The following is a 13,836-nucleotide window of genomic DNA, read 5'->3' as shown; positions in this document are numbered from 1 at the left end:
GACACAACTTCATTATTGGTATCACTCAGCATTTGAAAACAGCAGTCTTGTTTTGTTTTGTTTTTTTTTAAATACAAACCATCAGTGTGGCCTCTCTTCAAAACAGAAAACATTGGGCAACAAAGTGGATTTGCTGCACAAGCAAGAGCGAAAGTGAAGTCTAAACACACATCGCGGCGAGATTTACGGCCCAAGTCAAGCTTCTTTTCAGCTCTTGTGTTTGTGTCCCAGGCCTGACTCCATCCTGCGCTCCAGCCCCAAATAAAGACACAGCCCGGCACGATGTTGTCATCATAAGTCCTCCCAATGTCAGCGCAGGGAGGAGAAAGCATTTTTCTTTGGCTGGTGTTTAGGAAAAGAATTATACGGGCAAAGTCCATGGAAATGAAATGTTTGTATGGTGGTGTCATACTGGACTGTATTGTGAATAAATGTCACCCCCACAAACGCCACTACATTATTTCCCTTTTAAGAATTCTCAGATGATGACATGGCAAATACATCTTCCAGTTGTGTGTACTGTCTACTTCCTTTAAGCGCCACATTGTTTGGCTTGTGAGTTGAATGAATTTTCAGATTCGATTTATTTGCAAATTCAACGGCTATAACTGAGTACTGAAAAACAAAAGGACATTCAAAGACATTTGTGTCTGTTTCCACTTGATGGCAACGCATCAAGTCCCACAAATCAGCCTTTTCCACTTTAATTCAGGTTTAGAAATCATAAGTCACTCACAACTCCAGTTGTCAAGTCTCACAGCTTAAACCAACGACGACACACGTCGTCATCTCAAATCAGTTTTGGGCACACAGCAGATGAAAGATCAGATGTTAAGATGGTTCATCTGCAACTGAAACCTCAAGTCAGTGCAACCGTGGGAGAAGAAATGACAAAAGTAAGCTGGCTTAACATACGTACATACATTTTCAGGTAGGCACAAAGTCAGAGAACTCACACTTTGACCGTCCCGTCAGGATGTTGCTCATTAAGGCGTACCTAATGGTGTTTAAGACCTTGTAAAAGCTAGAATGCAAGCTTTACAGATATGATTTCATCATTGCTGGCTTCCTATGATAAAACAAAGTCACATTTTAACTCAAGCATACATTTCCTCTCTGCTCTAGTTCTTTTTTTTTTTTTTTTTTAACAACAACCACCCGTTAGGTTTAAACAGCTACAGTAAAATCCACATTTGCATGAGTAATAAGTTACATTTTGAGACACCCACACATACATACACATACGGGTGGGGTGGGGTGGGGGGTGGCTGGATGTTGCTTGGCACATTCACATGCTTCACCGACCTCTTACAATCTAAACAACAATACGAGACACAGTAAGACAGGTCTTCCCCACACCAATAGTTCAGTCTGGAAGCTTCAGCATGTCCACAAGATGATAAATCTATATAACAGGAGCTGTACAGAGCATCCTGACATAGTGATAATAAAGATTAGATTCATAATTTAATCTGTATATACTGTATCTTAATATGCTGGTACCAAGTATTCACAGTGACTCTAAAATAACATTACAAGAGAAAGTTTTTTTTTTTTTATATACTAACAAGAGCATTGAGAGTCTTGAGTGGATGTTTGTAACACAATTGATACAAGGGTCTCATTTCGGCTGGAACTCGGAAGAGCTGCCTAGGTGTAAGTTGGCACTGAGGAGAAAGAAGCAGTCAGTCTCTGTCAACACACCTTGTTAGTGGTGCCTTCAGCAGTGGGCACAGAAAAGGTGAGGTAAGAGGGCAAGAAGAGTACAGGCAGGAAAAAAAAAATTACAATACGTGCCTCTGTCCAGTGCTGATTTGACCCCCCCCAAAAAAAGTGCAAGAATGAATCCAGCAAAACACAAAAACGCACATTGTTTGGAAGATTTCCTCTCATTGCTACCACTCATAAGCCAATACAATATTATCGTTGGATTATCGTGTGTTCCACTATCAGGTGTTTCATTGACACCGAAAGCTATAAAAGCTGCCGTTTGGGGTGGTGAGGCCAGCAGGAGAACTTCTACAGTGTGGCTGCTACAAGACTGAGTGAGGTTAGAGGAAAAACAAATTTGTGAAGGAAGTCCTTCTTTCCTGCCATTGTGTCTTCCAGTGCACGTACACATCGGCTCGGCTTGTTTTTCCTCACATGTGCAAGCGTCCTCGTTTTCATCTAATGAAGGGATTATTAGGAGAATCCCTTTCTAATAGTTGAATACAGTTAGAACTGAGAAGCAAGAGATTGGCAACTTTACATATGTAATCTCGTGGTTGCCGACAGAGACTTGTAAATTGCCTCCTTTTTATAGTTTTTTTAAAATATTGTGTCTTTTGAGACCTTCCACACTAGAAAGCAATACTATTCTTCACATTTTAAGTGGTACACACACACACATACACACTAGTGTATGTGATACTATATTTTGAACGTGTACACTTTTGGTCTATTTTCAGATAAACATGCTATACGGTGTCTCTCAGTCGTAACTTAAAATGGAAGAGCTGATCAGCCCAGGTTGTCAAGTATTTGAAGCAAAGTACAGTAAGAGATGCACGCGCATGCTGCTAACACGCACGCACGCACGCGCACACACACACACACGAGATCACACTGGCATTGCACACTAACAGCAGCCAGAAGTACACACTTGTAAGGGAATGTCGTTACTTTGCATACACCTTAACCAGCAGGCAGGTCCAGCCGTCACTGTTTACGGAGGATGCGCACGTGTGTTCCAAGGACACACGTGACATCATTCTGTTGATTGTTGTTGGCCGAGGAGCATTTAGTCGAGGCGGCGTATTTAACAGGGCTTGTTGACGTTGCACAGTAGCTCCGTGACTTTGATGAGCCGCGCCACCGTGCTCTGCGACTCTTCCTGCAGCCGCTGGTTGTTCTGCCGCAGGCTCTGCACCTCGGCCTGCAGCACCGCCTTGTCCTCCTTCTCCTGAAAGACAGGGGCACACAGACAAAAACAGAAAGGCCGTCTCTCAGATCGCTGTGTGTGCCAGGGACGACAAAGAAAGGGAGGCGGAGGCGGAGTGGAAGTTGAACTGAAACAATACACAAAGTGAAGCAGTCAATCACATTACTCTATGATCAATGAAAAAGGGTGCGGAGAGAAAAACAAAGTAATTATTTTTATGGTAGGTCTCTGCTTTTATCATATCTACACTGCTGCTTAGTTTCAATTGAATTGCAAACAGACGAACATTTTCAGTAAATCTCGACACAGTTGGATAGGGGAATTTTCAAATGGACAAGCTGAACATTTTTAATGGGCATTAACAAGAACTACTGGCAAATAAAGGTGTTATTTTCAGTTTATAAATGAGAAAAGCCACTGCACCCGAGGAAGAACAACCTATCAGAAACTGATGGTGTGACTGACAAGGTGTTAATCATTTGCCAGTCGCACACCCCCACAGCCTTGCACGGACTTCACAACTACAGACTTTTTTAATTGAAGCCTTTACGAACGTCCATACTTGAAACTTGTCAGTGACGGGCACTTGGGTTGGGCCTGACGGGTGAGGGATTAGTGAGAAGAGGCTATGTTCAAGTCTCACACTGAAAGATAAAGTTAAAAGTTGTAGTTTACAAAGTATCTGGTGATTCGCATAAACTCCCCATGTTTTTGCTGGTCTGTAATTCCCTCTCGTGCCCATTGAAAAAAAACTGGAGCTTTAAAATTCCTGGAATTTGGCAACCTTATTCCTCAATGGCAAGCAGTCACTAATCAAGTGGAAATGTATTGTTGTACATTACAACGATGGAGCCCACTGAGCATCCTCCAGTTTGTTTGTGCTGGAGACCTTAGGTGTCTAACTAAAATGATTTGGTTAGGTTACATTAAACGGTTAACTGTGTTATACTACATACAATAAACTGACAGTTACAATCGTCGTACACAAAATATGAATATTATGGTTAGGTATCGCATCAGAAACAACTCTTCCTCTGATGCTTGGTCGACGATACCCCCCCCCATAAAAAAAAAAATTACATATTTTTAAATGACTACAACTTGTGTGTTCTCATTGTGCCAAGTATACCAAGGCAGGGCTGGTGTCAAATAATTAAAATCATCAAACAACTTATTGTATATTATTTGAAAGCACTCCGGGTTCTCCGACATCTCGATCTATTCAATATACTCATATATGAACAAACTATTAATCCGCTGTCAAAACCACTTTCATTAGCTGTCAATCGTTCCATCAAAATGTGTTTCTATAAGACAAGTTTTAACACTAATAAACAGGCTAATCAATGAAAGTCACCAGTATGATGAGTCAAAATTGAAGAGTCACAGTAGCGGTCCCAGTCAAGAACTTTTATAAATAACTTTCCATATAAATTATAGGAAGAAATGAAAGGTTTGTACACACATAAGATAGACACACATTCTGTACAATATTGACAATTCTCAATGCAAGGCAACTTTGTGTTCAAAGTATTGTTGTCAAGCAGCAGTTTGCTGAATGAAAAAAGTCCATAGAAAATATTCCGCTTTAACACGTACAGTTTTCCAAACAATTTTCTACATGAGCATAACATGGACTAGGTTCAACCGAATGTAAAAGTAAAATATTGATAACAGCTTTCGAGATATTTAAATTACAACAGGTGTGAACATTTTACATTATTAGTGCAAAAAAACAACAAACAAACAAAAAAAAGAACACATTTTGCAATGAGTTAGCTGTCTCGAGAGTAAACGTTGCCGTATTGGCTGGGAGGCCTTGAACATATAAACAAGACACAAAATCATCCACCTCAAGCCCAAGAATTGAAAAATGTTAGTTCCCACCTGCAGACTCTCCTGTGCAATTCATTGGATATACTACTACAGTACAGCCAACATGAAACTCAAAGCACCTTTTGCAGGTCATCCTGCAGCTTCTTCAGCATGGCCTCCAGCTGGGACACCTTCTCTTCCAGGTGGCCTGGAGAGTCACTGCAGCACAGACGAGCAGTGGCACGTCAGAAAAGTGATGCCACGGATTGCTCTAAATTAGACTTTACAACGATCTGATCGGCTTGAATGGTATCGCCTCGTCATTAGCATTAAATACATGTTGATCAGCTTTAATGTCATAACTGGGTGATCCAATCATTTGCTATCACTGGGCTTTGTTAAATAAATGTAACCGGATACACTCGTTATCACAGCCACAAGAACAACAATGGATCACACATGTATTGTGTTGGTCCAAAAAGAACAAAATGGGGGAAATCGTGGAGGTCGCTGGGGCTTGGGAGAATGCGTTCGTTCAAGGATTGCTTGAGATATGTTCACGCTCTTTTAATATGATACGGCTCACAAGTAGCCAACAAAATGTTCTGCAGCCTAGCAAGTTAGTGTTAGCACTCACGGTTGACGCTACATGTATGGTGTCAATGATTTATGCTCATCTGTTTTTAAATGCTTTGCCGGCATTTTCTGTCATGAATATGTAAATACCTTTACAGGCCCCTTTTAAGAAGGGTGTCAATTTAATAGTCTAAGATTTGTAGATTTTTGCTATCCGTGGTGGATAGAGATGGAAATTAGTCCACTGTATGGATGCATTCTAATTTCAAATCACTATAGCAGTCATAAAAGGGTAAGGGGAAAAACAATGACATGGACGATACATTTAAGCAATTGACGTTCTTCTGCAGTCTCTTGTGCCGCTTATGTTCCAGCCGTCACACTCAAACCTTCACGTTGGCATCTTGGTGACATTAAACTGCTGTGATTTGTTTCAACTGAGTGAATGCTGTTATTTTTTCTAGAGTGGGGTAGACATCCATCTATGCATCCATTATCTGAGCCGCTTATCTTCAAAAGGTTCGCGGGAGTGCTGGAGCCTATCCCAGCTATCCCTGGGCAGGAGGCGAGGTACAAACTGGACTGGTTGCCAGCCAATCGCAGGGGACATAGAGACAAACAACCGTTCGCAATCACAATCACACTTTAGGCCAATTTAGACTCTCCGATTAATGCATGTTTTTGGAATGTGGGAGGAAACTGGAATGCCCCGAGAAAAAACGTGCAAACATGGATGGGGAGTACTTGGAAATTCCACACAGGGAGGGACGGGATTTGTCACGCCACCGTGCCGGCATTGTGTAAACATATTCCATCCATCCATTTTCTTTGCTGCTTATCCTCTCGTGGGTCGCGGGAGTGCCGGAGCCTATCCCAGCTGTCAACGGGCAGGAGGCGGGATACACCCTGAACTGGTTGCCAGCCAATCGCAGGGCCCATCGAGACAGACAGCCGCACTCACAATCACAAATAGGGGCAATTTAGAGTGTCCAATTAATGTTGCATGTTTTTGGGATGTGGGAGGAAATCAGAGTGCCCGGAGAAAACCCACGCAGGCGTAGGGCGAACATGCAAACTCCACAAAGGCGGGGCCGGGATCGAAACAGAGTCCTCAGAATTGTGAGGCCAACGCATTACCAGCTGATCCACCGTGCCGCCTGTAAACATATTGTCTATAAAATTTATAGAGAGATGATGTAGGTACTGAGTTAGACGTGTGAGTGTGTTATTGTATGGGTGTGCGTGTGTGTTTGCATTCAGCAGGATGGTTCTCCCACTGATACAAGGTAACTCAAGAGACTATCTGTCTCGACAGAGAAAGAGATATCTGTAACTGGGACAGTATTTGTTGCGCTGCAAATGTGACTCACCTCTCCCTTGCGTTCAACTTGCCATCTGTATGATCGGCTCCTTGTTGGTCTCCAGCTTTACGATCTGTGGCAAAAGAGACATTTATTTGCAGTCCACTCCAAAAGTATTGCAAGAGCAAGGTCCATTCTTTTGAGTGACACAAACAACAAAAACGAAGAAATTAACCTTGCCGTTCCAGTACTTTTGGAGGGAATTGGATCACAACCTAACAATATGTATATATATATATATTAGCGTTTCTCCTCAACAGCGAGTGAGCAAGTGAGCTGGAGCCTATCCCAGATGACTTGGGAGAGAGCTGGGCTACAGTGACTCACAGGACACATATCGGCAAACAACCGTTCACACTTAACCGTAACACGACCAATGAATTTAAGAGTCTTCAAATAACCTAACGGATGTTTTCTGACTGTGAGCAAAAGGCCGAGATTTGAACCCAGAATCTAAGAATTCAAATGTGGACATGCTATCCAGTACACCACTGTAATGCCCTCCTAATTTAACATCCATCCATCCATCCATCCATCCATCCATTTTCTGTACCGCTTGGGATCAGAAGCACGCTGGAGCCGATCCGAGCAGGGTACACGATAAAGTGGTCGCCGGCCAATCGCAGGGCACATCCAAAGTATAAACAAACAACTGTACACACACATTCACAGCGACAGACAACTTAGAGTCTTCAGTCAACCTGCCATGCATCTTAATTTTGGGGCCACCATTATTTGGGCAGTTCACATCAATAATGACTGGTCACCACTTGCTTTAAATACAGCATTGGAGTTTTGCTAAAAAACGAGCATGATTATTTTTATAATTCTGTAAGTATAACTAATATTTTGGCTAGTGAGTTTGTGTGTACAGAACACAGACAGGATTACTGATTGAAAAGCCATTCCCTTCTTTTTAAAATAGTTTTTTTATTGCACACATTATAAGACCACAAATTAGTGGACATGATGATGTCAGTAACAGCCCCCCCCCCGCCCCCCAATGATTATTTGGCATTCAAATCAATGCACGGTTAAATAGTTGCTCACCCTCGCGTGACAGAGCCTCTAGGATGCTGCGGCAGGCCGTGGCCAGGTCGGCGATGGACTGCCACTCTTCTTCGGTGGAATCTGTCGTTTCTGAGAGAACTGAGAGCAAGGTTCTATGATCAGTTCAACTGCAGTATGAAACACGTCTTAATAATATAATGCATCTGGGGCACGAGAACACTGCGACAACAATTTTTCGAGCTGCTCTCATTTTGAGTTTTTTTATGCCACCACCAGGTGGTGCTGCCATGTTAATGCTGACCATTCAAATCAACGGCTTGATTCTTCTGCAGATGTTTTAGCCCATTCTAGACTAAATGTAGGGCAAATTGTAAAAACAATTTGTGTTAGAGGATATGTAAAATGAGGATTTTAATATTCTGTTATTGAGATATGTTACGTATGGCCACCATAACTGGACAAAATTAATTTTTATTGGCATAATTATTATTATTATTAATTAGGTACATCATAATTAATGATGTACCTTATTGACATTAAGGTTAAAAAAAAAGGAAAAAAAAGAGGTTTTGTTGATGGGCCCCACCCATATGATTATAAATCTACAGAGGGGGTGTCAACTGATGGCTGTTAAATGGTGAGGTTGATAGTCTCAGTGGAGGCACAGCAGATGGTATTAGGAGTGTGTCTTGAACTAAAACTCAACCCCTCCCACCACCCATCTGTCCCCTTTTTTTATCCCAGCCCTGGCAGGGGGTGGCAGCAGAGTAGGGGTGAAATTAGATTAGCAAAAAAAGGGGGCAGTGTGGATGGGAGTATAGGAGGAAGGACAAAGGCGATGCAATGGGGAGCAGAGGGATAATAATGAAGAGAGAGGTTTAACACAGAAAGGATATGGGGGGGGGGCTTTTGAGGCACAAATCAAGCAGAGATGACTTGCAAACATGCCTAATCGTTTCATTTGGACCTCGAGCTCAGGGTCAAAATCGGACTTTTGTTTTAAAGCACTGGACATTGTTAGAAAAACAGCACAGATAAAACACTGGTTTATAAAACATTAATTACACACCTACGTTAATGAGAGACAATAAAAGACTGATATTAAACGATCTCTCTTTTTTCTTTAAAAATGATATTTAATTGTTAAGTGTGGTAATGTGATGTAGGCCCTGATAATCTAAATTGTGGATTATATATGTAAAAGCAGATTTTTCTTTCTCTTGTAGTGGAACTAATTGTCCAGTGTGTGTGTGTTGTTTCAATTGCTTAGCTTTGAAAGTCTTACTCTTGGTGATGGAGTTGTGAAGACTTAAGGCCCGTGAATTCCTCTCTGCGCGGTCCACACATGACAACCTTGAGGAGGAGAGAGGGGATTCGCTCGCTGAAGCTTTGTCATCGCCGAAGTCTGCAATGAACTGTTGACATAGAAATGGAGACCAAGATGGAGATAAAGGCAAAGGGCAGTATTTAGCAGAGATCTAGAACATCTCTCTGCGTCTATCTTGCCAATTCACCTCTTTCTCTTCTGGGGCAAATTTGGGCTTGACAGCCAAGATTAGATCAGGTGTGGCATCTCTCAGCTCGCCGACATTCTCGTAGATGCGGTGGTCCTCTTTTAAGGGCACATTGTCGTAAATGTGTCTTTAAGAGACATAGATGTGGCATGGGAAGGAAAAAAAAAAACAAACAAATGCAATGTTAAGGAGTGATGACATTTGCATCGACTGCAGGCATCAGAGGTCAACAGAATTTGAGGCACTCGAGCAAGTAATCCACAGGAATGGGTTCTACATGTGCTTCTTCTCTTAGACCTGTTTTCCTATCCTGCTCTGTGGAATTATCTTCTCTGAAAAAAAAAAAACCCAAAAACATTGCAATGCGCTTGTTTTATTGTACCTATCAAAAAATACAGCCTTGTAAATAAATGTGTGTTTCTGATAGCTTGGAATCCCCTTTTGCTTAAAACCAAACAGTATTCTTCAAAAAGCAGTTCATTTTTCATGTTCTACTCCTTATTATTCTGAATGTAATCATGCCATCATCATTATTTTATTAATTAAAAGAATTGGCAAGTCTTATTTCTGAACATAGTCGATACCCACACTTTGGTCCTTTGCATGAAAAATGACACAGGATTAAATTTCAATGTATCACGAGCGGCATGGGGAGACCTTCAGGCCTGCTATTAGATGGATCCTATTATGAAGTTGTGTTTACAACCTGAAGCAATTCTCCTTATTTTTCTGTCGGGGCCAGTACACACATCAAGGTAATCGCATTGCTTTTGTTTTTGACCATTCACCACCAAGGATGACAAAACCAAGACCACATTATGTTTTAAAAGATCATCATATAAAGCTGTCATCTGATTTGAAGTTTGTGAAGAATAAAGTTTTCCCAACACTCTAACCCAAACCACATTATGCTTAAAATTGTTCAATCTGCATTTAAAAAAAAAAAAAAAGTGATTGTTCCTTAAGACTCACCTCTCATAAGAATCTCCGCAGGATGAATCCCTCTCTAAAGAGAAGCTACGTGTGAGTTGCGAGCTCTCGTGGTCCTGATGGGAGGTTTGGTCCTGCAGGGAAGTGGCCCGCAACAAAGGTAGGCTTGGCGGCGCCAAAAGCAAGTCAGTATCACCTCTCTCACTTTGCCCTTGATGCTCTTCTGCCCCGTCGGCTTCCACCTGGACCCCCACCGTGTCTGCTTCGATGACACTATCCCGCTTTATCAGGTTGTCCCGCTTTTGCTGCTCTTCCTGCCTCTCATCAAGTACCCAGGCCTCACCGGACTGGTCCTCGCCGGGCTTACACTCTGCATCTTTAATGGCTTTCTGGTACAGCTCAGAGAAGCTCCTAATGAACACAAAATAAGTCAATGATACTTTTCTCTTCTTGACATTTCACCAGGAAATTCTTATTCCCTCAGAGATGGTGTCAAATACATGGAAGACTCTAACGCTCGTTGATGAGTCACAGCCCACAGCGTTGTGAGCGGCATACGCATGATGCCAGAAGAATCTATAAATTCTATGCTCCTTAAAAGTACTGAATGCTGTGGCATATTTCTGTCTCATGTAAATGGGCCACAACCCCCCCCCCCCCACACACACACACACACCACTGCGTGTTGCGCTAACATGAGAGAGGCTATGATTGTCAATACGTGATAAATTCTAGTGGTGTTCAGACCAATGATATGCTCACTCATCTTCTATTTCTGCTCTAAATCTTGTTTCACTTAAATGCAAATTGGGATTGGGATTGATTAGTACCAGTAATGGGCGGCACAGTGGAACGACTGGTTAAAGCGTCTGCCTCACAGTGCTGAGGAGCAGGCCTCCCCAGTGTAGAGTTTGCATGTTCTTCCCGTGCCTGTGTGAGTTTTCCCCGGGCACTCCGATTTCCTCCCACATCCCAAAAACATGCATTGATTGGAGACTCTAAATTGCCCAATGGGTATGATTCTGAGTGTGCGTGGTTGTTTGTCTCTATGCGCCCTGCAATCGGCTGGCAACCAGTTCAGGGTGTACCCTGCCTCTTTCCCGAAGAGAGCTAGAATAGGCTCCAGCACTCCCGTGACCCTTGTGAGGATAAGCGGCTCTGAAAATGGATGGATGGATCATACTATTCAATCAGCCAGCTGGTTTTAACCCTGAGAAATTATTGATGTTAACATCCTTCCTAGCTTGTTTTGTCAAAAACAACCTCTATTTACACACTCCCTTGCTTTGTTTTGCTCTTATTTCATGGATTATTCTTCCCATCATCTCTTTCCCCATCGACCCTGCAGCTTCACCCACCTGCGGGGTTTCCCATTCTCATCTGGCGGGATGACGGTGATGTGGATCTTGTGCGCCGTGCGGAGAAGCCTGGTCCTCTCTTCCGTGCTAAGGTGGACCAGGGAGCGGCCGCACAGGCGCACCACCCGAGCCCACAGCTGCAGGCCGCCACTCTCGGCATAGCAGAACCGCTGCAGCTCTGTCACAAAGCCCTCCTCGTTCATCAGAAAGCCAGGCTGGCCCACACCGTCACGTAGTGGGGTAACTTCCAGGGCCTCGCACCCACGGGTAACCAACTGCAGATCGAAGGAGGATGCAGACTTTAATGGGCTAATATTATGCTGCCCTACAAATCCGACCTCACGGGCAAAAGCAGTTATAGACTGAAATGCTGATTAAAAGACATGACAATATGAAATGAGATCTTTAATTGCCTAAAGGTGTGAATGTGGGTGAGATGAGTTCTCTGTCTATATGTACCCCGACCAAAGTCAGATGGGAGAGGCTCGAGCTCATTCGTGACCCTCAACGGGACTGGAAGTATGCAAGGATTTGATAGACAGACTTGATTCCAAAACATTTTTCATCATTTCAATGCCAGACCAAATACATTCAAGGAAAAATATGGAAAGCAGTTGCAGGAGAGGTGAAGGTTCCCTCAAGACAATAAACTGCCAACTGGGTGGTTGTGGGACACTGGTTGCATATCCTTCGTAATCGGACATATTGCAATGTCAGCCCTAACACAGTGGAATACAGCAATTAAATACACCTTTCATTAATGTGAGTATTTTACTTCTTGGGTGGGCTGGTACAAATTTTATGGTTCGGCTGTCTCATAGTAAGGCATCAAGGATTCATTTTAATCTAATTGAGTAACCAGCGGTGTGTTAAACGCTACGGATGTAATGAATGAGTCATAACGTGACGATCACCCACCTCCAGCCTCTGAACCACCTCTCTTAAATCCTCAGCTTGGCTCTCCATCACGCTGATGGACACTGACTCGCCACGCTCATAGAAGATATCCAAGAAGGGCCCTCCCTCTTTTGTTTCGGCCACCGCCTTCCAACCGATGACGTCCCTGCATGAGCAGTTGAACACCACCCTGCGCGTGTACCTCTCGATGAGCACCACAGACTCAGCTGAGATCCCCAGCAGACAGGGCAGTTTGTGCTCTCCTGCCTCCCCGTCTTCCCCACCGTCCACCAAGACGGCCCATACCAGCGCCCCGGCACTGTGCAGCTCCGCCCCCTTGGCGCCCTTCAGCTTGTCTTTTCGCTTGCCTCCGAGGGAGAGCAGCGGGAACTTGGTGGAGGAGTCGATAGGCGTTGTAGTCACGTAGTTTTCAGCTAAGTCCTTCAGGTATTCTTGTCGCGTGCGAGTGGCCATGGAGCGGAACTTCTCAGACTTTTCTGCGGCATTCTCAGCGTTGACTGCCTTGGCCAGGAGAAAGTCTCTGAAGGCTGCTGAGCGAGGGAAGAGAGCGCCCTTAGGGAAAAGTGGGCCAAACAATGGCATGTCTTTAGAGCGTGTCACAGCCACCCTGTGAGAGAAAGAGAAAAATTAGAGTTAAATTACATTATTCATTCATTTATTCATCTCCAGTTCCGCTTATCCTCACTAGGGTTGTGGGCGTGCTGGAGCTCATTCCAGCTATCTTTGGGCGAAAAGCCGGGTACACAATGAACTGGTTGCCAGCCAATCAGAGGATAAACACCCTATAGACAAACGACTCATCGCACTCATATTTACATTTACGGGCAATTTTGAGTCTTCAATTAACCTACTATGCAAGTTTTTGGGATGTGGAAAGCAACCAAAGTACCCAGAAAAAAAACACCAGTCTTCAAAACTGGAAGGCAGCTGTGCTAACCAGTCGCTCACTGCACCGCCTAAATTTAATGAAATCAATTAATTATAGCAATTAAATCAAAAGACAGGCAGCGTTTGCGCTGTTTGCATTTGAGAGGTTTGTGTGCAACTCCTCTTAGTTCATCCTTTATTAGCTCACTTCTCATTCGACACTGAGATAATCATTTGAAAACATATTCATTATTGGGGCTTTAGTACAATGCATATGCTACATTTACTGCTTTCCCCCCCAAATGTTTGTTTAGCTACATGAGCATAGTTGTCACGATCCTGCCGCTCCAGCCCGGGCTGTGCGGGTGCCCGCTCGCTCGTGCTAATTGGGAGGCACACACCTGCGCCTCATGCGGGCTGATTATCCCGTGTATATATAGGACCCCGATGACGACTGGTGCTCCACCAGATCGTTAAGGCTCATGTCCCGTTCCAGCACTTTCGTATCCCTGATCGTCAACCCGTGTGTACCGACCTTCGCCTGTTCTCCGACCAAACCCGTA

At 43.6% G+C, this 13,836-nt stretch overlaps 1 protein-coding gene across 6 annotated transcripts in view; it reads right to left on the bottom strand.

Moving 5' to 3' along the window:
* Positions 1-13,836, bottom strand: part of sipa1 (signal-induced proliferation-associated 1) — a 41,301-nt gene continuing 27,465 nt past the window's right edge. For 5 of the 6 annotated variants that reach the window (XM_061802621.1, XM_061802624.1, XM_061802622.1 and 2 more), the window contains 9 exons: positions 12,407-13,013; positions 11,489-11,763; positions 10,173-10,541; positions 9,201-9,327; positions 8,972-9,101; positions 7,726-7,824; positions 6,685-6,748; positions 4,879-4,957; positions 1-2,944 (listed from right to left, as the gene is read on the bottom strand). In XM_061802621.1, coding sequence (XP_061658605.1) covers positions 2,801-2,944; positions 4,879-4,957; positions 6,685-6,748; positions 7,726-7,824; positions 8,972-9,101; positions 9,201-9,327; positions 10,173-10,541; positions 11,489-11,763; positions 12,407-13,013 — 1,894 coding nt within the window. In that variant the 3' untranslated portion in view covers positions 1-2,800. Of the gene's footprint in view, positions 2,945-4,810; positions 4,958-6,684; positions 6,749-7,725; positions 7,825-8,971; positions 9,102-9,200; positions 9,328-10,172; positions 10,542-11,488; positions 11,764-12,406; positions 13,014-13,836 lie in introns of all 6 variants that reach the window. The other variant, XR_009792417.1, reaches the window with a different exon arrangement.

This window comes from Syngnathoides biaculeatus, chromosome 18 (assembly GCF_019802595.1).
Source record: "Syngnathoides biaculeatus isolate LvHL_M chromosome 18, ASM1980259v1, whole genome shotgun sequence".
Taxonomy (NCBI): domain Eukaryota; kingdom Metazoa; phylum Chordata; class Actinopteri; order Syngnathiformes; family Syngnathidae; genus Syngnathoides; species Syngnathoides biaculeatus.
The sequence above is the reverse complement of the archived record's forward strand: the minus strand, read 5'-3'. Positions and strand labels throughout refer to the sequence as shown.